Below are 27,074 nucleotides of genomic sequence, written 5' to 3'. Positions count from 1 at the left end.
GGCCATAAAATGTGCAACCTGGGGGCGCCTGGGTGGCTCAGTCGGTTAAGCGTCCGACTTCGGCTCAGGTCATGATCTCACGGTCTGTGAATTCGAGCCCCGCGTCAGGCTCTGTGCTGACAGCTCAGAGCCTGGAGCCTGTTTCAGATTCTGTGTCTCCCTCTCTCTCTGCCCCTCCCCTGTTCATGCTCTGTCTCTCTCTGTCTCAAAAATAAATAAACATTAAAAAAAATGTGCAACCTGAGTGTATCACAAACATGACTCAAACAAATACACGAGTTTTAACTACCATGGCTGAAGGTGTTAGGAATAACTATTTGCTTTGTTTGTTTTTTAATTAAAAAAAAATCAATTTACATTCAGTATTTTTACTTTTTGAGAATGGCTCTGTGAATTTTAACACATGTACAGATTTGAGCAACCGCCACCGCAATCAGTATACAGAGCGGTCCTATCACCCCTCAAAACTCTCTCGGGTTGCCCCGTTTCAGTCAAACGCTCCCCCCTAGTCCAACCCCTGGCAACCGCTGATCTGTTCTCCACCCCTATAGTTTTGCCTTTTCCAGAATGCCTTATTAACAGAATCATACAAGATGTCAACTTTTGAGACCGACTTTCTCCACTTAGTATGATGCCTTTGGGATTCATCCATGTTGTTGTGTGTTATCAGTCTTTACTTTGCAGTGTATTCCGTGATGTAGACATCGTGGTCTGTTTAGCCATTCACCTGTGAATGATATTTGAGTTGACTTCGTAATCATGAATAGAGCTGCTATTAATATCTGGGTACAGCTTGGGTGTGAATAAAAGTTTAATTTTTTTAGGCCAAATACCCAGGAATGGAATTTCTGGGTCATGTGATAAATGCATGTTGAAAGAAACAGCCAAACAGTTTTCCAGAAGGCTGGGCCAGTTGGACTTCCCAACAGCCATCTGTGAAAGCCCAGTTGCTCTGCATCCTTACCATAACTGGCTACTGTCAATTTTCAAAAGTTTGTTTTTTCACTGTGGTTTTAACCTGTATTTCCTAATGGCTAATGATACGAGCACATCATTTCTTACGTTGATTTGCTTCTATATAGTTTCTTTGATGAAGTATCCGTTCAAATGTTGCGTCCACGTATTATTGTTTCCTGACATGGATTTCTGAGAGTTCGTTATAGATTCTGGATACACGTTGTTAGTCAGATATTTGATTTGCAAATATTTACTCATGGTCTTTAGTGTATCTTTCACAGAGAAAGATTTTTTAATTTTGATGAAGTCCAATATATTAAACTTTTCTCTATGGATTGTTTTTGGCGTTATATATAAGAAGTCTTTGCCTAACTCACGGTCATGAAGATTTTCTCCTGCCTTTTCCTCTAAAAGTTTTACAGTTTTACATTTACATTTAGGTCTATGATATCCTTTGACTTATTGTTTTGGTATACAATGTGGGGTCTTAATCGAGATTCACTGTTTGCATGTCAATGTCCAATCGCTCTATTAATATTTACCGAAAAACTCTCTCTTTTCTGTTGAATTGTTTTTGCACCTTTGTCAAAAATCAACGGTTATATTTGTGTGGATCTATTTCTGGACTCTCTTCTCTGCTCCACTGATCCATGTGTTTATCCCTTCATCAGTCTCATGCTATCCTGATTACTGTAGCTTTACAGCAAGTCTTAAAAGTGGGGAGCATGAGCCCTCCAAATTTATTCTTTTTCAAAATTGTTTTGGCTCTTCTAGTTCCTTTGCTTTTCCTTATAAATTTTATAGTTAGCTTGTCTGTACGTACAAAAAATTCTGTCAGGATTTTGATGGGTACTGCACTGAACCTACAGATTCATTGAGAGATAATTAAATAGTGACTATAAAAACACACTCTTAACCGATAAATCACAACATTACAAGGTAAATGAGAAAATACTTAGTGATAAAATGAAAACAAAAATACAAAATACAAAACTCATGAAATGTAGTAAAGGCTGTGCTCGGAGGAAAATTGATAGCTCTAACATCTGTATTAAAAAAGAAGATCAGTAGAGAGAATCAATGAAACCAAAAGTTGGCTCTTTGAAAAGACCAAAAAAATTGACAAATCTTTATTAGACAAAGAATAAAAGAAGACACAGATAACTAAAATCATAAAGAGAAACACTACTACTGACCTTACAGAAAGAGCTATAAGGTAACACTATGAACAACTGAACACCAACAAATCAAATAACTTAGGTGAAATGGGAAAATTCCTAGGAACACACACAGTGTTTAAACCAACTCAAGAAGAAAATAGAAAACATCCTCATTCTCGAACTCTCCCCTCAACATAGAAAGAAACACTTCCTAATTCACTCTATGAGGTCAGTATTACCCTGATACCAAAGGCAGGTAGGTGACGGGATTAAAACTTCCAGCTGTAAAATAACTAAGTCATGCAGATGAGAAGAACAGCATAGGCACTACAGTCACTAATATCGTAATAATGTCTTATGGTGACAGATGGTAACGACACTTATCTTGGTGAGCAGTGAGTGATGTATAGAATTATCGAATCACTATGTTGTACACCTGAAACTAATATGTCAATTTTTTCAAAAATAAAAAAAAGTTGTTAAAGATGTTACAACAAAAGAAAATCACAGACTGATATCCCTTATGAACACAGATGCAAAAATCCTCAACAAAATACCAGCAAACAACATCCAACAGCATACGAAACTGATTATACCCCGTGACCAGGTAGGATTTATCACAGAAATGCAAGGGTGGTTCAGCATAAGGCAATCAGTAAGTGTACTTCACCACATTAGTAGAATAAAGGAAAAAAGCACACAATCATCTCAATCGATGCAGAAAATGGATTTTACAAAATTCAATACCCTTTTGTGATAAAAAAAAAAAAACACTCAGGAAACTAGGAATAAAAGCAAACCTCAACATGATAAATGGTATTTATGAAAAACCTATAGCTAACAACATGCTTAATGGTGAAAGAATGAAAGCTTTCCCCTAAGAACAGGAACAAGACAAGGATGCTTGCTTTTACTACTGCTATTAAAAATAGTACTGTAAGTTCTAGTGAAAGAAATTAGTCAAGGAAAAGAAATAAAAGACGTCTAACTGGAAAAAAAAGAAGTAAAACTTTATTTGCAAATGACATGACCCTATCTATAGAAAACCAAAGAATACACAAGAAAGCTAATAAAATTAATAAGAAAATTTAGTAAAGTTGCAAGGTAAGGGCGCCTGGGTGGCTCAGTTGGCTGGGCAACCAACTTTGGCTCAGGTCATGATCTCACAGCTCGTGGGTTCGAGCCTCGTGTCAGGCTCTGTGCTGACAGCTCAGAGCCCGGAGCCTGCTTCAGATTCTGTGTCTCCTTCTCTCTCTCTGCCCTTCCCCAATTTGTGCTCTGTCTCTCTGTCTCTCTCTCTCTCTCAAAAATAAATAAACAATAAAAAAAATTTTTTTTAAGTTGCAAGGTATAAGGTCAACAAACAAAAATCAGTTGTGCTTCTGTAAACCAGCAAAGAACAACCAAAAAACGAAATTAAGAAAACAATTCCATTTACAATAACATCCCAAAGAATAAAATACCTGGGAATAAATTTAATCGAAGGGGTAAAAGATTTGTACACTGAAAACTACAAAACACTGCTGAAAGAAATTAAGAAGAACTCAATAAAAGACCTCCTATATTCACAGATTTGAAGAGTTATTATTTTTAAGATATCAATACTCCTCAAAACAATCAGCCTTTTTTGCAGAAATGGGATAGTTGACTGGAATGGAACTGATTCTCAAATTCATATGGAAATACAAGGGTCCCTGAATAGCTGAAACAATTTTGGAAAAGACAAAGTTGGAGGACCAACACCTTGCTACAAAGCTAGAAAAACCAAAACAGTGTGACACTGGCTTAAAAATAGACATATAGACCAATATAATAGAATTAAGAGTCCAGAAATGAACATCGAATACACCTATGGGTAACTGATTTTTGACAAGGGTGCCCATATCTTTCAACACAGAGAGAACTGTCCAGAGACAACTGGATTTCCACAGGCAAAAAAGATTAATTCAGACCCTTACCTCACACCGTATACAAAAATTGACTCAAAGTTGATTAACAACCTAAATATAAAGGTTAAAAACAATCAAACTTTTCAAATAAAACATATGAATAAATTTCTGTGACCTTGGATTTGGCAATGTATTCTTAGATATGACACCAAAAGCATAAGCAATGAAAGAAAAATCAACAGATTTGATTTCATATTGATGAAGAACTTTTGTACATCAAAGGTTATTATCAAGAAAGTGAAAACAGAGTCTGTAGAGAGTGGAAGAAAATATCTGCAAATAACACACTTGATAAGGGATTAATACCCATATAATATTTAAACCCTCCTACAATTCAATCATGATAGCCCAATTTAAAAATGAGCAAAATGTCATAGACTCTAAATCTAAAGTTCTTTCTTGTCTAGCAAGAAAGCAGACGCAGGATTAAAATGTGAGAGATGGCTAACGTCCGGGAAAAACCAAGAGCCCCAAATAAGGGTCCTTGCCCCATTTTTATTAGATCAGAAGGCTTACAAACATGGTGATGGACGTGCACAAATAGACAATGAAACTGTGAACATTAACTCATGGGCATGAGGGAAAGGGGGTCTTGAAGATATTCAGGGTTTAGGGGTTTGGGTTAATACAAAACAAAATCCTGGCACCAGGTGGCTGGGTAGAAGGTTGCTTACAGGGGACATGAGACACCACCTCTGTTTATCTTAGCTAGCCTAGGGGATGAGACAGATAGGACACATGACCTCAGGGTTAACAAGGCACCTTTTCTTTTGTTAATCATCTCTGATCTGGGCAGCTTCACTGGCAGTGCAGCAGTCTATAGTCCTATTTACTTGTTTACCTAATTTGGTCCTTTCCTCCTCTGAAAGCAGCTTTCTGCTACAGCACTAAATTGGGGGGTGCTTTCACCCTGAAAACCTAATCTTGCTTACCTCATATACCTTTGTATGGGGGCCTTTGCCCCCCTCTCTATTCTGGGGGCCTTTGCCCTCCTCTACTCTATCTTGGGGGGCCTAATCTTGTTTACCCAGGCTTGGGTGTGAGCATCCTATGGCTTTGTAATTCTTTATGCCTATTAACCCATCAGTGCAGGCTCAAGGAATTCCTAAGCTTATTCCCCATAGCAAAGGGGTGCCTGGCTGGCTCAGTTGGTTAAGCTTCTGACTTTGGCTCAGGTCATGATCTCGCAGTTCAGAAGTTTGAGCCCCAGGTCGGGTTTTGTGCTGACAACTCAGAGCCTGGAGCCTGCTTCAGATTCTGTGTCTCCCTTTCTCTGCCCCTCCCCCACTCACACTTGCTTTCTCTCTCTCTCTCTCTCTCTCTCTCTCTCTCTCTCTCTCAGAAATGAACATTAAAAAATGAGCAAAGAACTTGAATAGATGTTTATGCAAAGAAAATATATAAATAGTTAATAAGCACATGAAAAATGATCAACACTAGTCATTAGGGAAATGCAACACAAAGCTATAATGAGTTACCATTTTACACCTGCTAGAATAGATATAATCCAAAAAATGGAACTAAGTGTTGGCAAGTGGAGAAACTGGAACCCTTGCACCTTGCTGGTGAGAACATGAAATGTTGCAACCACTGTGGAAAATAGTTTGGGACTTTCTTTTTTGTCTTAAGTTTATTATTTTGAGAAAGGAGGGGAGGGGCAGAGATGGAGAGAGAATCCCAAGCAGGCTCCACTGATGGCACAGAGCCGAATGCGAGGCTCAATCCCACCAACCATGAGATCATGACCTGAGCTGAAATCAAGAGTGGGATGCTTAACCAACTAGACACCAGACATCCCCAGTTTGGTAGGTTCTTTAAAGTTAAACATAGAATTACCATAGGATCCAGCAATTTCAGTCCTAGGTATATATCCCAAAAAATTGAAAATAGGAACTCAGATACTTCTATACCACTGTTCGTTGAATCATTATTCACAATAGTCAAAAGTTGGACACAACTCACTTGTCCAACAGAAGAATGGATAAACAAAATGTGGTGTATCCACACAACAGATTATTATTCAACCATAAAAAAGAATGAAATTCTCATACAACTGGGAAGAACTTTAAAGCCATTATGCAAAGTGAAATAAGCTAGACAAAAAAGACAAATATTTTATAATTTTTCTTATAAGAAATATCCACAATAGGCAAATTCACAGAGACAAAAAGTAGATTAGATTTTATCAGAAATGGAGGGAAGGGTAAAGGGAGAGTTAGTGCTTGATGGGTGGGGTTTCTGTTTGAGATTAAAAAACAAGTTTTAGAATAGACAGTAGTGATGATTGCATAACACTGTGAATGTAATTAATGCCACTGAATTGCACATTTAAAAATGGTGTAAATGCCAAATTTCATTATATATAGTTTACCACCACCCCCAAATTATACTGCATCATTACCAAGAAGGGCTTCCACCAGGAATGCAATATTGGTTTAACATATGAAAGCCAATCATTAAGACTAGAATATAATCATCTCAGTAGACACAGAGAAGGCATTTGACATATCATTTGACATTTAAATTAACATATTAATTTAAATATCCATTCAACTATATTTGCAAACTGAATTCTGAAGTTGGTGCTTTCTAAAAACTTTTCTAAGTTAGCACATGTTTACGATAATGTAAAAGCCGTCATCATCATATTGCACTGTTCTTAATGCAAGATGGTTCTATTGACAGATGAAGTATCCCTGAGGGTAAGATGCTTAAAAATATTGCATTTAATAATTAGGATTAGTGATTGGCATTATAGAAACGTACTTAGGGGCACCTGGGTGGCTCTGTCACTTAAGCATCCCGACTCTTGGTTTCAGCTCGGGTCACGATCTCACAGTTTATGAGATGGAGGCCCATGCCCAGCTTTGCACTGACAGCACGGAGCCTGATTGGGATTCTCTCTCTCCCTCTCGCTCTCTTCCCCTCCCTCCCTCCCTCTCTCTCTGTCTCTAAATAAATAAATAAATACATACATAAATAAAAAAGAAAGAACTATACTTAAGAATATTTTAAAATTTTGTCCTTGATCTTCCCATGTTTATTTCTCTACCACAAGAAGTTTAGCTAACCTCCACATTCTCATATAGATACAAAAAATACATGAAAAAGTTTTTTTCCTTGTGATGAGAACTTGTAGGGTTTACTGTCTTAGGAACTTTCGAGCATTCTGTACAGCAGTGTTAACTATAGTTGTGTTAAAGATTACATCCTCATGACTTACTCATAACTGGAAATTTGCACCTTTGACTATCTCTATCACATTCTCCAACCCCAACCCCTGCGTCTCTCTACTAACTGCAACGCTGAAGTCTTTTTATAGGGTTTGGGTTTGGGTGGCCTTTTTTTTTTTTTTCTATATTTGACATATAAGTAAGATAATATGGTATTTATCTTTTTCTGTCTGACTTATTTCACTTAACATAACGTCCTCAAGGTTCATCCAATGTTGTAACAAATAGCAAGTTTTCCATCTTTCGTATGGCTGCATAATATTCTATTGGGATTCCATAATACCACATTTTCTTTACCCATTCAACCACTGTTGGACACTTAGGTTACCTCCTATTTGGTTTGGGCTATTATAAATAATGCTGCAATGAAATTGGAGGTGCATTTCTTTTCAAGTTAGTGCTTTCATTTTCTTTAAATAAATACCCAGATGTGGAATTGCTAGATCATACAGTCTTTCTATTTTTTATTTTTTTAAGGAACCTCCATACTGTTTTCCATGGTGGCTGCACTAATTTACATTCTATTAACAGTGCATAAGGGTTCTTTCTCCACATCCTCTCCAACACTTATTTTTTTGTGGTTCTGATAATAGTCATTCTGATAGGTGTGCAGTAATATTTCATTGTGGTTTTGATTTGCATTTCCCTGATGCCTAGTGATATTGAGCACCTTTTCACATACCTGTTGCCCATCTGAATGTCTTCTTTGGAAAAATGTCTATTCAGGTCCTTTACTTGTTTTGAAATTGGATTATTTTCTGCTGTTGAGTTGTAGGACTTCTTTATATATTTTGGGTATTATCCCCTTATGAAATCTATGGTTTGCAAATACTTTCTCCTGCTCCATAGGTTGCCTTTTCATTTTGCTTATGACTTCCTTTGCTGTGCAAAAGCTTTTTAAATATAGTCTCATTTGTTTATTTTTGTTTTTGTTGTCCTTGCTTTTGTTGTCAAATCCAAAAATCATCTCCAAGCCCCATGTCAAGGAGGTTACTGCCTATGTTTTCTTCTAGGAGTTTTATGGTCTCAGGTCTTACATGTAACTCTTTAATATATTTTGAATTAATTTTTGTGAATGGTGCCACACAGGGGTCTAGTTTCATTCTTTTACATGTGACTATCCAATTTTACCAGGACCGTTTAATGAAGAGTGTCTTTTCCCCAGTGAATATTCTTAGCTCCCTTGTCAAAATGTTTATTTCTCAGGTCTTGATTCTGTTCCACTGGCCTATGTGTCTGTTTTTAATGCCAATACCATACTGTTTTGATTACTGTAGCTTTATAATATAGCTTGGAATCAGGAAGTATGATGTCTCTTGCTTTGTTCTTCTTTTTAAGGGCTGCTTTGGATATTTGGGGTCTTTTGTGGGTCCGTACAAATATTAGGATTATTTTTTCTATGTCTGTAAAAAATGCCTGTGGAATCTTGATAGGGATGACACTGGGTAGTATGGACACTTTGACAATATTAATTCCTCCAATCCATGAACACAGATTATCTTTCCATTTATTTGTATCTTCTTTGATTTCTTTCATCAACGTGTTATATTTTCAGTGTAGAGATCTTTCACCTCCTTGCCTAAATTTACTCTTAAATATTTTATTTTCAGTGCTATTGATATTATTGCTTAATGTCTTTTTCAGATAATTTGTCATTAGTATACAAAAACCCTGATTTTGTATGTTCATTTTGTATCCTGCAGCTTAACTGAATTTGTTGATCCCATTGAGTTTTTGATGACATTTCTTTGTATGATTTAAAATTTTTTTTAATGTTTTATTTATTCTTGAGAGACAGCATGAGCGAGGAAGGGGCAGAGAGAGAGAGAGAGAGAGGGACACAGAATCCGAAGCAGACTCCAGGCTCTGAGCTGTCAGTACAGAGCCTGACATGGGGCTCCAACTCACAAACTGTGAGATCATGACCTGAGCCGAAGTTGGATGCTCAACGGACTGAGCCACCCGGGAGCCCCTGTGTGATTTTTATAGTTGCTGCTCTGGGGATTGCAATTAACATACTTAACTTTCCAGTCTACTTAAAAATGTTGTAGCGCTTATGGTAGAATGTCGAAAACTTTCCACTACACAGGGCCCTTTATGTTAATGTTGTCTTATGTATCACACCGGCATACATTGAAAACCCCATCAGACCATGTTATAATTGTTGCTTTCAACTGGTTAACACTTTTTTTTAAAGAACTTAGGAAAAAATGTCTTAATGAGCAGACAGTTATTACCATTTCTGTAGCTCTCTCTCTCATTCTTGAAATTCCAAGTTTCTCTTTAGTTCCATCTTCCTTTCCTCTAAAGAACCTTCTGTAGCATTTTCTTTTCATGTTTATTCATTTTTTCATAGAGAGAGAGAGATAGTGTGAGCAGGAAAGGGACAGACAGAGTGGGAGACACAGAATCTGAAGCAGGCTCCAGGCTCTGAGCTGTCAGCACAGAGCCCCATGTGGGGCTCAAACCCAGGAACTTGGAGATCATGACTTGAGCCAAAGTCAGACGCTCAACCGACTGAGCCACCCAGGTGCCCCTCTTTAGCATTTCTTTTAAAGTAGGTCTGCTGGTAATGAATGATCTTCATTTTGGATCATCTGAAAAGGTCTTTATTTTACCTTCATTTCTGAAGGGTATTTTCACTGGATATAGTCTGGGTTGACAGTTCTTTTCTTTAAGCACCTTAAAAATGCTTTTCTACTACCTGCTGGTTTCTGTGGTTTATGATTAGGAACCCACAGTTACTTGAATTTTCCTCTATGTTTAAAGCATTATTTTTCTCTGCCTGAATCTCTGTTTTTCCACAGGTACAGACCATCTCCTTCCCCTTCCGATCCAACCTAAGTCTGGAGGGCAACTCCATTCTTAACTTCTCAGGTAGGGATGCCTTTGTGGGTGCCATCAGGAAGTCTTTCCTTCTCAAATTTAGCTTAAAGTTTAAGACACTTAAAATGTCCATTACCTTGTCTGGTTCCTCTTCTGTGGTCACACCTTAGACTACAAGATCAGCTCAAAGGATGCCATTTATCTGCATTCAGGCCACAAGCTTTGACAGGAAACATGTTTATTTAAGCCAAATAAGGAAATGCTCTGTTCTTCTCCTTCTTCTTTTTTAACTGAAGCTTCTACAATACTTCATCGCTGGCCTGGCTTTCACAACTTTCCACGGTGTCACGTGGCAAATACTGCCGCTGAGGTGATACTGTTTACCTGAGTGACCGTAACTAAGAATATGTAAGCAGTAGAATAACCTGTTTTAATCTTCTTCAACGGACTCTCTTGGACTTAGAAATGCTTTCTCTTTGTATCTTTGAACCTATGTCCACCATTGCCCAAGACAGTGAGTTATGTGACAATATGGCAAGCATTACCACAGTCCATCTCTCAGTCCTCAGGTATTTCCATGTGGCGTGACAGCTGTGGATGACAGCGGGTTCTCTTCCCCACTCCTTTCTCCATTACCTTAAGGAACAGATACCCTTTAGCTGGTAGGCACAGCGGCTGTGAAACTGTTGAAGTAGTTCTGTGTCAGCTGGTTAAAAGCTGCTTCTCTGAGTTCCTGAGTGTCTCCTTTGCTACCCCGAGACCTCCTGGCTCTCTCTCTCAGTTCCATCAGTTAGAAGATTAAAGCTTGTGGGAGCGGAGCCTTCAGGACCTGATCCAGCATTAACTGGTGTGTGTTCTGATGGCTATCCTGGTTCTTAACTACGTTGAATCTTAGCGCCATTCAAGTGAAATCTTTGTGCTATGTCCACCATAGTAGGTACTGGGAAGTTTGTTTTGGTTACATTAACTGATGGCCATGTAGCTCTATACCAAGACTGAGTGTGAGACAGAGTTATCTACTGATCACTCTATTTTCTTTAGAAAACTAAAGAATTTAGGGAAAACCTGAGGGGAGTTTCTGAGGGCTATCAACTGCCAGCAGTATTGGAGATGCTCATTCCCTTGGTTCTGTGTAAGTTTCACTCGACACCGACAACCCTTCCCTGGTTCCCTAAGTCCTTCATTTGCTGTCTACCTCCGTTAATTCAACTCACGTCTATCCTCTGTCCCTCAGATTAAACATGCATCAATAGGGCTAATAGATGGGCATGTCTCCTGTGTTACCAAAGGCTCCTAAATTTCATTCCTACTTTGGCGCTGTTTCTTGTGATAAGATTGCTTTTGACATACGCAGTTTTAAAAGGTGTGTATGTTTATCCATGAACACATTCTTTGATTTATATCTAGGCTTATCCAGAGATTCCAAAAGATTTCTTATAAGGGCTATGCTCCTTCAAAGTGAGAAGTTCTTAGGGAAAAAGTACATCTGGGTTTCTTTTTAAGTTTAAAAACGTAACTGATATAGCTGCTTAGTGGGGAAGCACAGTAACATTTCAAGTACATAGACCTTCCTTATAGAAAACACAATTGAGGACTAGAAAAATAAACGGTATTTCTCTAGCCGCAGTAATTACAGTACTTCTCAATGGGACACATCTTGATCAGAGTACATCTCAATTCAAATACTAACTTTTCATCAAGAAACTTTATCAACATTTAAATTTCATAATACTTACAGTTGAAAGAGTAGATTCGCTTGTTCAAGTTATTCCAAACATGCTTAAAAGTTTTTCAGTAAGTGAATCAAGCACCAAAAATATTTTTTCATGTAATACTCACATGTACGTTGATAAAACTGCTTCATCTTTCTTGGGAAGAACTGATTTGACTTTGAAGCAAAATGGATTTGTTTCCAAACTACCCAAGTTTACTGCCCAAGTTTAGTAAATTCAATAACTCTTGGGTAAACTCATTAGTATTGACACTGAATTCAAAGAGGGTAATGCATAAATTGAAAAGCAGTGGCAAATTATAAACAGTAACAAAGCATTGTTCAAATTTGGTTTGTAATTTTTGCAGTTTATATACTCCCGCCAATTACAAATAACGTCTTCTGCATATTGATTCATGTTAGAAAATGTGTAAAATCATTATTGAATTGTATTAGAAAAAGATTCAACTTCAATATAACATTCAACCTGTATGACTAAGTCACAAATACATGTTTCCTCTCCCTGGAGCTTTAAATGTAGCTTGTTCGTATGCAGTATAATATCAGAGAAATGTTAGTCACGATGCCAGATTCTGTCTATGATTCCTGAACGTTTGGCAAGCATTCTTTTTGTTTCAGGAAAAATTTGCACTTTTTTTTTTTTAAGTAGGCTTTACGCTCAACGTGAGGCTTGAACTCGTGTTCAAACGTGTTCCTATTTCCCTTAAGATCTTTTCCTTAAGCTAGAAAAATACGTTAAATATATTGTAACATAGTAACTAGTTCAATCGAATTTCCAAGTACAATGAACACAAGTATCGCTGTGAAACGAGCTCTCTACGTAACATATTCAACAAAACACATTACAACACCGTATCGGTGCATAGAAAAAATAATTCAAACCCAATCGATCCATCGACGCCAACTTCTATAATCCTCAACTGCACCAAGGCCACTTTAAAAGTGCTCATAGCCACGCATGGCGGGTAGTTACTATATTGGACAACTCAGCCCTAGCAGCTCCAATCGATGTCTCAAAGGACATTAATGATCTTGCAAATGTTTAGTTAAACTTTTAGGAATTCATAGGAAATTTTGGACGTTTCCTTCTTATCAAAGGGTCTATGTTTTGAGAGAAAAGAAAAAGCATTTCTCCAGCTCAGGCATCTGGTAGTAGTCAAGTTCCCAGGAAGGACAATCCGATCTAAAGACAGCGGTTAAGATGCACGAAAAACAATGTTCCTTAAATCTGAAAGCCCCCTGGGATAGATATTCCTATTTGAGAGAAAGTTTATTAAAAGTCAGCTGCTGACTCTTTCAAAGATGACCTGGTATCAAAGTGACTATAACAAGTGAATTTTGCTCAAGACCCAGTACTGACATGAATGACTATCATTCTTGCACCGTTAAACTGAAGACCCAACATTTAAATAACATTCTCAAAGAAACTCCACCGACCTCCAAAAACACAGTTGAAAAACCAGACCAAGAGTTATAATCGCCAACCATTTCGCATACCCCAGAATGAGAAGGGAGCTTCAATGTGACGGGGACACGCTTCTCTACTCTGGGCCACCGCGTGGTGAAGAGAAGAGAGCTTTGGCACCGGGCACACCAGAGTTCACTTCTCAACTCCAGCATTTCCAACAGCCCGGCTGTGCAAGTCCCATGCCTCTCTGAGTTGGATTCCCTATCGCAAAAATGGTGTAATAGTACCGACCCCACAGCATCCCTGGGAAGATGGATTCGAATGGCGTGGCTAAAAGTCCTAGGTTAGTTCCTGGCATGTACTCAGCCCACAGCCGTTGCCTTCACCCTTTCCAGGATCCTTTCAGAGACAATCTCTCTGAATGGATTCTAGCTGCCAAGCACGGCTTTTATTCATGCTCTGTGTTCTCAGGCAGCCTATGAAGCAAGTTCTAGACTGCTCCTACTCACTCATTCCCATTTCGTGTTGATTCCCAGCTAAACAACTCATCCAGCATACATTAACTTAGGCATAAAAATGTGGTACCAAACGTCCAGCCATACTTGTCTGATGGGTGAGATTCCACAAAATACCCAGCAAAGGGGCAATAAATTCGGGGTTGTAGGTCCTTCACCAGCCGGGCCTTGTAGTTCAAGAGCTTCTTCCTCTCTGCTTTAATGAATTGGGCTTTCCATTCCTCTGCAATGACAGGGCTTGGGTTAGAATCTCCCCAGTTCAGAAATCACAGAAAAACAGAAGTTCTGGTAAAGCAGAACTCTTTCTGGAGATAAAATTGATAGACTAACATGGAACAGAACAAAGCTCTGTGTCATGAGTGAAAAGTGCTCTCTGCCCCCAAACGCTTTACTTTGAAAATTTCAACTTATTACTAGGAAAATGTTACCAAACCAGCCAAAGACACTGAACTCTCTCCTTGTCTATGGCAACTCACTGGGACCCTAGCTGAAGACAAAGGGCAGCATGCATGGCTGTCCTTTGTGTGCATGCACATTCTAAGGGTGCTGTAATTCCTGTATGCGTTAACCCTTTTCTAACATGGACATGACTTTATCATTTTGGTAGATTATAAAAGCAACGTGTGTCCCTCATGCTCCAGCAGGTGCACAGCGGTTGACAGCATGAATGCTGGAGTCAGTTAAGACTGAGGATGAAAACACAGCTCCCCCAGGTGCATTAAGTCTATTCCCTCTTCTGTGAGTGGGTCGTCACCCCTACCCCACAGGTTGTTTCTCTGTTCACTCGCTCACTCACCCATCCAATTTTTTTAATGAGAACCTACTGCGTGCCAGACAGTTCTAGGTGCTGAGAGTCCAGTGGTGAAAAGATAAAGCAGGCCCCTGCTCTCATGGAGTATTTATTCTAGTGAGAGAAGCAAATAATGAACAAGGACATAAATAAGGTCATTTCAAAGAGCGATGAGCTAGGAAGAAAGTAAACCAGGACAAGGGGCACAGTGGCTGGGGTAGAGGGGCATTGTCAGACAGAGCCGTTGGCGAAGGTGACATTGGAGTCATAAAACCCAGACACAGACATAGAAGGTGCTGACCACGTGATCAGGGGCAAAAGAACTCCAGGGGGTCGGAAGGGCAAATACAAAGGCCCAGGGCAGGAACGCACTTGGTGTATTGCGACTGGGGAATGAATGATAGGTCGGTGTGGACTGATCTATAGCAAGCAACGGGAGACAGGCAGGAAAGGAAGCGGGGGAATCAGGCAGGGCCAGAGCATGCAGGGCACCGCATCAGGGAGTTGTTCCTATTGTTATCACTACTGAATTTGATAAACACAGATAAGGACACAGAGAAATGAGTGACCCATAACCCAGATGTACCAGCACTCGTATACTCCAGACCTTTTTAGAAATGGGTGCATGTATTCATTCACATACACATACACATGTTCACACGGGAATGGGATCATTCTAGCTAACCTTTAATGGGCATATTTTGCCTCCCCAGTTAACTCCCTAAGACAGGCACCTTCCTCTCTCACGTGGTTTTGCACCCTGGTGGGCAATGAATACAGACCTATGGAAGAAAGGAAGGAACCGAACAGAAGCTTTCTTCAGACTGCAAGTAATATTTCTGCCGCATTGCTAGAGATCATGTACCAAACGTTAATTTACTAAGTAGACATATATTGCACACTTACAGTGTCAGCATTGAGGATACCACTTACACACTTTCTCCCATCCCAACCCAGTACCACCCCTAGACTCAGAGCAGAAGAGGCCTTGCCTTGGACCCTACGCTTTTCTCCCCCTAGCTTTGAGACACAGTTGACATATAACATTGTAGAAGTTTAAGGTATGCAACGTGAGGATCTGATACGCGTCTGTATTGCAAAATGATGATCACAAGGAGGTTAGTTAACACCTCCATCACCTCACATAATTACCATTTGTGTGTTCGGTGAAAACCTCTGGGACCTTTTCTCCCAGCAGCTCTTCAGTGTATAAAACGACACTGTTAACGATCAGTGCGGCACCACGCCGCACGCTACATCCTCAGAATTCACTCCTCTTATAACTGGAAGGGTGGACCTTTGACCGACATCTCCCCATGGCCCCTGCTCCCTAACCCCCGCAACGTCACCTGTAGTGACGGCACTCCTCCCGCGTATGAGCATTCCATGGGGCCTAGGGGATACGCCTACGTCAAGTGGCACACACTCTACTCTGAACTGCCTTCCAAGAACACTGAAGTCTGGATTACCAATGTTGGACCTTTCCTGCCCTGCTCTATGGTCTACACCATGAATCAAAATGATCCAAATGATTTTTTTTCTTGACTATTCCTCAGATGTACCCTAATAGCCTTAATGTTTCTTTCATGCTCCATCATCATATTTCGAGCTGGAAACGTTAGTTTGTCTGTCCGTGCTTTGCAAGTCTGGTTTCCCAGTTAAGACTGTAAACTTCTTGTGGGGAGTTTAACCATATCTTAATTATCTTTGTGTTTATTCTCACAGCATTTAACAAAGCACCATGCCTCTCTTTGGCATCGCTCTGATATAAAATATTACCGGTAAATTTTCCACCACTGAAAGTCATTGGAAAGCCTGATGCTCCTCCAGCAAAATCACTCATCATTAGAGCAACCTTCTCAGGCAACCTTCCCCCATTGGGTCTGGTGCAGTCCACTGTATTAAGTATCTTATGACCTGTGGAAAAATAAAGTGGGATGGGTTTTCAGGGTGAAATCTTGAACATCATACAGTTTGAATTCCCAAGCCAACAAAGTCTCCCATGTATGTCTGTTTAATGTGACTCATTTGATCAGAGAAGAATTACTTCTATCCAAGGAAAAAGGTGAGGAAGATTTGAAAACCTAAAATCTTCAATAGCATTTTTGTTTTTAAGTTTCAAGCAAATAAATTCATCCTATTTGATTTTATTTGGTGGGTTCTGGATGTCCCATGAGGACAATTAGCTTGATTTCACTCCAGGATCACAGACAGATTACTTCCTCAGTCAATTATCTCTAGATGTTGAGCCCAAAGAATGCAGAGGAAGCATGATGGGATCAACAGAAATCTCAACCTTCCACAAATTCCATTCAATGATTGTTAGGGCAGTAAAGCCATCTTCCCACATGAAAGGCAGAAGTGCATGATTAGATTACACGATAATATTTCAACAGATAATAAGACATTTATCAGAATGGCTAAAATAAAAAACACAAGAGGGGTGCCTGGCTGGCTCAGTTGGAGAAGCATGTGGCTCATGATCTTGGTGTTATGAGTTCGAGCCCCATGCCAAGTGTAGAGATTATAAACTTATAACATGTAAGTTTATATAAATGAATAAACTTAAACACACACACACACGAAACCATAAGTGTTGGCGAGGATTTGGAGAAAGGGGAACCCTCCTGTGCTGTTGGTGGGAATGCAAAGTAGTGTAGCCATTGTGGAAAACAGTACAAGGGCTCCTTAAAAAGCTAAAAATATAATTACTTTATTATCCAGTAACAGCACTACTGGGTATGTACCCCCAAAATACAAAAAAACACTAATTCAAAGGGATACATGCACCCCTATGTTTATTGCAGCATTATCTACAATAGCCAAACTATGGAAGCAGCCCAAATGTCCATCGACTCATGAATGTGTAACATACAGTGGAATATTATTCAGCCATAAAAAAAGAATGAAATCTTGCCATTTGCAATGATGGATGGAGCTAGAGAGTATAATGCTAGGCAAAATAAGTCAATCAGAGAAAGACAAATACCATATGACTTAACTCATATGTGGAATTTAAGAAACAGAACAAATGAGCAAAGGAAAAGAGAGAGAGAGAGAGAGAGAAACCAAGAAACAGACTCTTAACTATAGAGAACAAACCTGGTTACCAGAGGGGAGATGGGTGGGAGGATGGGTGAAATGGGTGATGGGAATTAAGGAGCGCACCTGTGATGAGTATAGGGTGATGTATGGAAGTGTTGAATCACTAAATTCTGCACCTGAAGCTAATATAACACTGTATGTTAACTGCACTGGAATTAAAATCTCAAAACGTAAGACATTCCATAAAGGCAGTTTGATGAAATTACTATATGCAATATACAGAATATCTGTTGCCTTCTGAAAAAGCTTTGCACCTCTCACTACATAGACAACATTACTGGTAATACGTTCTTTGGAAAGATTATCTGAGTGATAGCACACTGTTCTAAAGCAAGGACAGAATACATTTTATTCCATGGGAAATGAAGATAGTAGAAGATGGTTATCACTCTTCCTTCCAGGAGCATTTTTCTCTTTCGTTATTGATGAGGGCAAGAAAGTACCTTTATACTCCACAATAATGCAAGTGTCCATCTCAGGATGAACGCCATCCATCAAGATCATGAATCGAAGATTTTTGTCTACCTGGAATTTAACAATAAAAGCAACAACTGTGTATGCCAGTTTGGCTTCTAATTCAGTATTCGAGAAAGCTGTCACCTTCTCTGGAAAGAAATCTCCTTCATCCAAAACTAGATTATTATCCTGTACTATGGAGTTACACCACTGGTAAATGGGGGAAAAATGTCTTAGCTCAAATAAAGGTGGTATTTACAGAACGCTATGCACAGACAAAAATCGGCTATTGTTTCTTTAATCTTCAAGTGACCTCCTCACCTAAAATTCAACCCAGAAAGCATAACTGGGAAGTATAGAAAAAAACGTAGATATCTGACCTGCTGCCATATTCCGAATGGCACTATATTGATATTGGTCAACTGGACACCGCTCTGATTCAGATTCCAAAATACAGGTCTTTCCGTGTTTCCAACATAAATGGGAATATCCGGTCTTCTCCCAGCCAGCTCCTTCAGTGTGGGGTAACTAGGATCAGAAGGATGGAAAGGTTGAAAGGTGACAAGATCACCTAGTAGAAGAGACAGTTTGCTCCTTATACCAACATGTTGATCACGAAGAAATTGAGGGGCGCCTGGGTGGCTCGGTCGGTTAAGCTCCTGACTTCAGCTCAGGTCATGATCTCCCGGTTCGTGAGTTCGAGCCTCATGTCGGGCTCTGTGCTGACACCTCAGAGCCTGGAGCCTGCTTCCGATTCTGTGTCTTCCTGCTCTCTGCCCTTCCCCTGCTCATGCTCTGTCTCTGTCTCTCAAAAATAAATAAACATTTAAAAAAAAATTTAAAGAAAAGAAATTGAAAACACAGACTCTCATCAGAGTCCAAAAGAAGGGCTTTTTTCCCTCAAAGCTGAGTATAAAGGTGAGGGGCATTTCCTACAAGATTCCTTTTTCCTTGTCAGAACAGACCATACCCCATGGCACGTACATCAACCAGGTGGGCAAATTCTATCTGCTACATGAATGCTGTGGGTAGTTCTAACTGAAGGTAGAAGGTGGAAAAAGTCATGCTGAAGAGGTTGCTGGTAGGGGAAGACCTCTGTGATTTTCTTTTTTTTCCTCATTCCCCACGTGGCAGCTCCCAGGAAGAGAAAGGCCTGGTCCACAAGACAAGGAGACCCTGGGGCAGTTTTTCAACTTTCAAAGGTCGTTAGCCACACCTCAGTATATAGAATAAGTTCTTTGTCCTCACAGGGAGTCCGTTTCCAGTTGGACAAGAGAGTCAAATTTAGTGTAGAGGAAAACGACATTCAACATTGGTGGCAATCCCGACTCAGTTCACCATGAACCGTCCAAGTAGCTTTCGAACACCTACATAGATTAAGTCAAGTTTCATTTGCTGAGCAATCATTATATTAAAAAAATTATGTACGCTGCGGGGTGTGGCAGAAACATGAATAATAAACAAATAAGTGGCAAGGTATCTACATGTCGAACATGGTGTCAGGCACTTTCACATGGTAGTTTGATGCTTACCAAAAACCCTCTGAATTTTTCGTTTGCTTTTATAAGCAAGGAAACATATCCAGGCATATTCAACTAAGAAACAGCAAAGTGGTATTCACATTCACATTTTCAGATTCTAGGCCTAGCTCTTCCTCTAATGGAAGGCAATCCGAGACTCTAATGAATGTACTGTCTGGTTTAAGAATCACCCTTGTACAGGGGCGCCTGGGTGGCTCAGTCAGTTACGCGTCCGACTTTGGCTCAGGTCATGATCTCACAGTTCCTGAGTTCGAGTCCTGTGTTGGGCTCCATGCTGACAGCTTGGAGCCTGGAGCCTGCTTCGGATTCTGTGTCTCCTTCTCTCTCTGCCCCTCTCCGACTTGTGCTCTCTCTCTCAAAAACAAATACCAAAAATTTTTTTTTTTTTTAAATTACCCTTGTACAGAGTACAATGTCAGGGGAAATAGGTTATTTAATCACAGGAAAAGCAGAAGCAAAATATGCATAACTGTACTAATATTTAAGTTCCAGCACTGTGTTAAGAGATAGTCAAAAAAGCAGAATCTGGGGGTGGGGGAAATCAGAAAATTTTCTTCCTTAAAAACAAAGGATTTGAAAAGTGAAAGATTCTTTGTGCCTTCAATCTTTGGGTTCAGCACCCAAATCTTCTATTTTAAAGGACTTTAGGGGTTAGGACAAATTAGTCTAAAATGGATGTTTTATTGTTTTCTGATTTTTTTTCATTGTTCACAATTCTTAGTGGCATCCATTAATAATATGATCTATTACAATACTCCCTCCCTTTACACAATGAAATCACATTTCTTTGACTAAAGACGACTCTCTAAAGTGCACTGGCCTTTCCCCCTTGTTTTTGTTTTTAGCTCAAATAAAAATTATATTTACGGAACGGTATATACAGACAAAATAAGTCATTGTTTCTTTAATCTGGAAGTGGCTTCCTCACCTACAATTTAACCTGGAAAGCATAACTGGATAGTGTAGAAAAAACCCACAGATATCTGTCATATTCCTAATGACACTACATTGATAGATATTAGGAGATTTTATTCAGCAAGTAAAGGTGAGACAAAAAATGGGAGAAAACGGCCCCCATGTTTAAGAGTTGACTAGGCGAGGGGCGCCGGGGTGGCTCAGTCGACTGAGCGACCGACTTCAGCTCAGGTCACGATCTCACGGTTTTTGAGTTCGAGCCCCGCATCGGACTCTGTGCTGACGTCTCGGAGCCCGGAGCCTGCTTTGGATTCTGTGTCTCCCACGCTCTCTGCCCCTCCCCTGCCCATGCTCTGTCTCTCTCTGTCTCAGAAATAAATAAACATTAAAAAAAAATTATGAGTTGACTAGGCGAGAGTCAAATGGAAGGGTTTATCAAGGAACCAGCCTCCACGGAGTGACCCCGACGAGCTTCAGTAACTCTTCAGTGATAACCTGCCTGCAGTAGACCTCATGGCCATGCGTGCTGTGACACTCTAGTTGAGAACTGGTGTCATAACGCCTGACAAATTCACCTACACAAGCCCCTGAAATGAAAACTAAATTGCTTTTTAGGACTGTGGTTGGGGCACAGCTGGACGAAATGACATGAAAACTTCTCCCCTTCCCTCAAATTCCGTGTGCTCCCCTGAATAAACCGCCAACCAGGTTTTAGGAAAGCCAAGTGCGCCATGGAATGGGCACTGTGCAGCCATCACCTCATGTAGGTAACCCTGCTCTTTCTGTAGAGGCTACACAAAAGAACTCGCACGCAGCACGGCAGTTACACGGTGCATGAACCCAGGGCTCTCAGAAACTCGGAGGTGTGCGGCCGCAGCTTCCGCACATGGTGTGGGACAAAGGCGCCGTGCAGTGGACACGGAGATTTTTCATCACCGCACCCGCATACTGGGTTGTCACCAGTTCGTAAGTGACCGGCAGGTAACTTGTTATTCAGCTAGTTAATTACATTTATAAAGCATTTCCTGAAAGAACTAAATAAATAACTGAGCGCATATTCATGTCTTGGAGTAGAAAATCCAGGGGCCAGTCAACCAGCAACCAACATATCGTCCCTAACCACGGACGTTTCTACCAAAGCATGTCCTGCACGTGAACTTTGTCACGGAGGTTCACAGGAGAAAAAAGGCTGAAGTTGCTTCATTTTATAACACTGTGGGCACTGCTGCGTGTTTAGATGGGCGACCCAGCAGCAGTGATACAAACTTCAAAACAAGGAAGAACAAAAACGACCCTGTAATTAACCAAGAGATTGGGACCATGGCCTTCCCTCTTTCCTAAATAGTTCGTTTGCAAATGTGTGTGGCTTTATAAGCGACAATTCTCTTCCTTTTTGATTTCCTGGGGGAGGGGAGTTTCAGTTCCCATTATCAGTGTGTGATGCTGGTCTGGTTTCAATGAAGTGTTGGATCGGGTTGACTCAGGGGCAAAAAGCCGGGAGCTCGGGGTTATCGGGGCGCTACAAATCAGGTGGCCAACCGCAGCAACCTGTTCCCGCAAGCTAAGAATGGTTTTGACCTTTTGAAAATAGCCGAAGGGATCATCCAAAGGACAATGATGCCTTGTGACACATGAAAACTGTATGATATTCGCATGTCCTTGTCTATGAATAGGATTTCATTGGAACCACAGCCACAGTGGTGAGCAGATGCGACCGTGACCACACGGCTCGTACAGCCGAAACCATCGACACTCTGGCCCGTACAGAAAATGTGTGCCGACTCCTGCTATAAATGTTGAACTGAAAAAGGAAGTCAGCTTTGGTGATCCTTCGATGCAGACTTCTACCAAGTGGCCCAAGAGGGGGAAGTGGGAAGCAGAGAGGGTTATCAGCGCCCCCCTCCCCTCCCCACCACGCGCCTTCCTCACTCCCGGCAGTATGAAGTGTGCACGCGCTGCCGAAATCGGGCCACGCCAATGTCGGCATTCAGCTGACCTGAGTCCGCTTCTTCTCATCCCAGCTGCACCTACCTCCAAAATTGCAAAAGCCCCTGAAACCGCGCTAGGCCTTTCCCGCCGCACTCGCTCCCTTCATTACCTCAGGTGGTCTGAGTGCATGTGACTGATGTAAATCAGGTCTGCCTGGCACAGCCTCTCCAGCCAATCAGACGGAGGCTCGTGCAGCAGCCACCAGCCTCGGGCGAACGCAGGACCCGTTAACCAGGGGTCAAACACCATCCTCTTGTCTCCCAGCTTGAGGTCCATGCAGGCGTGGGTGAGGTACGTGATCTGTTGGAAGACAGTGAGATTCAGGTGACGGAATCCTTCCCGGCCAGCAACAGGGAGCCGAAGGGTCTGTGCCGCTTGGCCGACACCCCTTGGCCGGAGAACCCTGTCCTGAGCGTGATCAGGACAGAGGACCCAAGGGAGACTCAGCAAGAGACTTCAGATGGAACATAGCTCGCAGTGACTGGTCGCTGCTTCGTTAGGATAGAAACTCTCCCGGTTGGTTTTAGGTGGCAAAGCAACTGACCTACCTAGTTTTACTCTATTTCAATTAGCTCCTAAATGCTCACTTATAATCAGCGCCGCAGACTGCCCTCTGTGCCGAGTCCTTCAGGGCACCATTTACGAGGAAAGGCAGTTAGAGGTGATGCGACAGACACTTGGGGATTTACATGCCAGAGTGCTGTGGAGAGGGACAGGAATGAATGACTCCGGTGAGGTTGGGTGGGTGGCTTGCCATGTGGCTTGCAAGAATTCCTCTTCTAAATCACCTGCTACCACACTCAAGATGTCGAGGTCTTCTGAGAATAGCTATAAACAATGACAGAGAAACAGGCGTTGACTGGAGGATTCCAGCTCAATTCCTCAGTCCTTTCCCACGGTCCGGCACATCCACGGCAAACAGGAAGTACACCCAGAAGCAGAGAGAAGGTGTAGAAAGCCAGCGCGGAGTGGGAGGGGAGGCAGGCGATCACATTCCATTTCACTGGGCCTACTTCTCGACGGGTTTCCCTTTCCCTCAAATAAGTACACGCTTCCCAAATATTCCAGAAAAACAAATTTTTGATTACCTCTCCCAAACTGTCAAAGTGTTTCCTCTGGAGGAAACTCTCTTTTAAAGCTAGGAGAGTACACAGGAAGGTTCGTAAAAGGGAAAAATACAGAAATATGCAGCTGGCCATCTTATCCGACAGCAATCTGGCATCAGAGGTAACTTCCGAACTTTCTCCAATAGTTTGGCATGACTCTCCTTTGGAACTTCGTTTGCTCATGGATTTTTGTTGTTGTTGTTGTTTCGTTGGGTTTTTTTCTGAATATATTTCCTTGCGATTCCTATCAAGTTGTGGAGGTTCCTAAAAACATTTGCTCAAGAGTTCAGAAGAACTTTATTTCATGTCCTAAATAGCTCCCTCAGAATATTCGAGGTAATATAGAATGTAAATATATATATATATACACATTTATATATTTTAGCTTTATTATATATATGTGTATATATATACATATATATATAATACACACACATAAATGGACATCTTAGTTTTATTTTTGTTCTTAAGAACATAACAATTTTAATGTTTCCTTACCTGCACTTCTCCAAAAGCCAAATGTTCAGGAGATCTGGGTTCTGAATCCCAGGGATTGGGAGGATTCAGTTCTAGAAGTAAAAGTCCATTGTCTTCATCCATTTCAACAACTGGAACCAAAAGGGAAGAGACACGTATTCACAACAAACACGACTGTACAAAACAATCGCTCGAATAGAAATGCACGGCCCGGGTACACAGAGTACCAAAAATCAAAGGGAAATCAAAAAAAGACACAACAGTCATTTGTGTCAAACAATATCTGCCCAGACAAGGGCTGGAGACAGACAACGCCAATTCATTGCCTCGTTCATATGGCACTTAAGGGACTCATGGGACCTCAGCTGAGTCACAGAGATGCACACAAACAACTTCATTACAATTAAATGAATGAATGATACAGATGAGTTCAAGGTGCCATGGGAATGTGCAAGAGGGAGGACCTAATCTGGTTGTTAAGACTCAAAGCAGATTTCTAATAGGAAATCGTGCTCCAGCTAGACTTGAAAGATTGGGTACTTGGTGTAGACAAAAGAAATAGGATTATGTGAAGGAAAAGGGGTGACTGAACAGCACACACAAAGGCGTGGAGGAGGGGTGAGCTTGATATTCACAAAGGGACTGGTGGTTTATGCCCCAGGAACACAGTGTCTGAGGCAGGCAGGATGGACAGGGAGGCCAGGGTACATCATAGAGGACCCTAGACAGCATGCTAAGGAGGACTTTGGATTTTATTATGTGGCAGCAATGAGAGGTCAATGATGAATTTTAAGCCATTGTGGCACACCCTACCGGTGACCTACACCCTTCTTTTTTACTGTTGGCATCCTAATTTTTTTTTTTTTTTTAGGAGTGGTGATATGCTCATCTAAAGATCATGATTTCCCAGGGCCCCTTGCAATTATGAGTGGCCATCGACATAGTGCTACATACGGTGTCTATAGCTCTGGTCAGTGCGATGTGAGTAGAAGTCCCCAAGTGGGCTTCCGGGAACACTTTGATTTTCCTGACAGAGAGGGACAAAGTCAAAGGAAGCACACTAGTTGCCCTTCGTCTTTCCCTTCTCTTGTTCGGAAAGTGGTTGCTTCCCCTGAGGGAACAGGAGCCATCTTGGGATGCTGAGGGAAAGAGCCAGATCCTAAGGATGGCAGAGTAGGAAGACACAAGGAACTTGGCTCCTTGATAAACTTCTGAAACGGCCATGATACCCAGGACTGTCTGCTTTCCAGCTTCTTGCGGAATAAGAAAAACAACCCCCGGTGTGACCAGGCCACTCTGACTTGGGTTTTCTGTTACAACAGCTGAAAGCAATACCTAACCGCTATGGCAAGGGAGTATTAAAATCAGAACTCAATTTTAGAAAGGCCACGCTGTGAGACACATGGGGAGAATCCACTGGAGGAAGGGAGGACTGTATCTGAGGGCCCTCACCGTGGTCTCGGAGGCCAGTGGCAAACTGCTGACGGGCACGGTCTCCGAAGACAGATGGCCTCGCTTGGTTGGAACCCTCACTCTCCCCACTTGTTAGCTTCATAGCTGGGTGACCTCGAGCAAGTTCACTTGACTACTCCATTCTTCAGTGTTTTCCTTGTCAACCCTAGCTGCCTCCAAGGACGCAAGGCATCCCAACAAATGGTAGCAAGTCTATTAATTGCTAAATGAAAGCAAATAAGGTCCTAGACCAATGCGGTCCGTGTGGAAATGGTGACACTGCTCTCTCCTCAAAGTCAAGCATTTTCCCCACTTTCTTCAAAGTATATAGACAAAAGAAATCTTTTCCACACCTTCCAAATGAATATTAATTACACTCACTTTAAGACAACTGCTTATGGAAAAAAACTGAGGCAAAAAGTACCCATAAAATGAAAAAGGATGCATTTTAGGATTTTCCTCAGGGGTGTGAACAAAGACTTAGACATGCTGTCAAACTTCAATTTTCAAGGTCATCCCGAGTGACCCTAATAAAGAGGAAGTTGGACACCTAAAGAATTACCTCCCCAAAGTCTGTTTTTCTCACTCGTGTCCCTAGCTTTATCTTCATGGCCAGGTACTGGTAGTCTCCCTCCCTGCCCCTGACAGACTGACGTCTTGTGTAGATGGTCTCCCTGGAAGGCTCTCCCAGTATCAGCACTGCCCACACCTGGCTTCGTTGGGGCTCACCCGTCACCTTATCAGAGAAGCCTTTCTGACCACTCTATCTCAAAGAGCACTCCCCAACCCCCTACCTCTCATTATTTTTCTTCCTACCCCTTAGCGTCACTGCACATACTCTTATCTTGTTTGCTTCTGGCCTGCCTCCCCTACAAGATTATTGACTCCACGAGAGCTGGAGTTTGTTCTCTGCGATATCAGTAGCGTGCCAGGAACAATGCCTGACTCACGACAGGCATTCCTTAAATACCTGTTGAGTAAACTGTTTAGTTAATGGTCTTAATTGCATGTCTCCCAAGACTCTCTTGAGGCTACACAACTTTCTCTCGACCCAGACACTGCTCCTGCCCAGACGTGGCACCTCAAATTGGGAACCTTAAATATAGAATTATCTCAAGATAAGCCAAAGATAAAATTTACTATTTCTTCATTTTTATTTTAAGGGAGAGAGGGAGAGAGAACGAGTGGGGTGGGGGGCAGAGGGAGAGGGAGATAGAGAATCCCAAGCAGGCTCTGCACCATCGGTGCGGAGCCCAGTGCGGGGCTTGAACTCACAACTGTGAGATCATGACCTGAGCCAACCTTAAGAGTCAGACCCTCAACCGACTGAGCCACCCAGGCACCTGTGCTGCTTCTTCATTTTTAAAAGAGCACTTTAGAAACCAGAAACATGAATGCGCCAGACAGCTTCCGTTCATCCTTACAGACTCCTCTTCTCTACCTTTCTTCTCCCTCATCCACCT

General features: G+C 41.3%; 1 protein-coding gene across 9 annotated transcripts in view; it reads right to left on the bottom strand.

Annotated features, from left to right (window-relative positions):
- The window catches only part of CMAH (cytidine monophospho-N-acetylneuraminic acid hydroxylase), a 144,189-nt gene that overhangs the window by 19,912 nt on the left and 97,203 nt on the right, over window positions 1-27,074 (bottom strand). For all 9 annotated transcript variants that reach the window (XM_045056981.1, XM_045056982.1, XM_011282051.4 and 6 more), the window contains 6 exon segments: window positions 24,181-24,290; window positions 22,686-22,876; window positions 18,512-18,659; window positions 18,119-18,200; window positions 16,350-16,487; window positions 13,868-14,003 (listed from right to left, as the gene is read on the bottom strand). In XM_045056981.1, the coding sequence (XP_044912916.1) occupies window positions 13,868-14,003; window positions 16,350-16,487; window positions 18,119-18,200; window positions 18,512-18,659; window positions 22,686-22,876; window positions 24,181-24,290 (805 nt within the window).

This window comes from Felis catus, chromosome B2 (assembly GCF_018350175.1).
Source record: "Felis catus isolate Fca126 chromosome B2, F.catus_Fca126_mat1.0, whole genome shotgun sequence".
NCBI classification, from domain to species: domain Eukaryota; kingdom Metazoa; phylum Chordata; class Mammalia; order Carnivora; family Felidae; genus Felis; species Felis catus.
The sequence above is the reverse complement of the archived record's forward strand: the minus strand, read 5'-3'. Positions and strand labels throughout refer to the sequence as shown.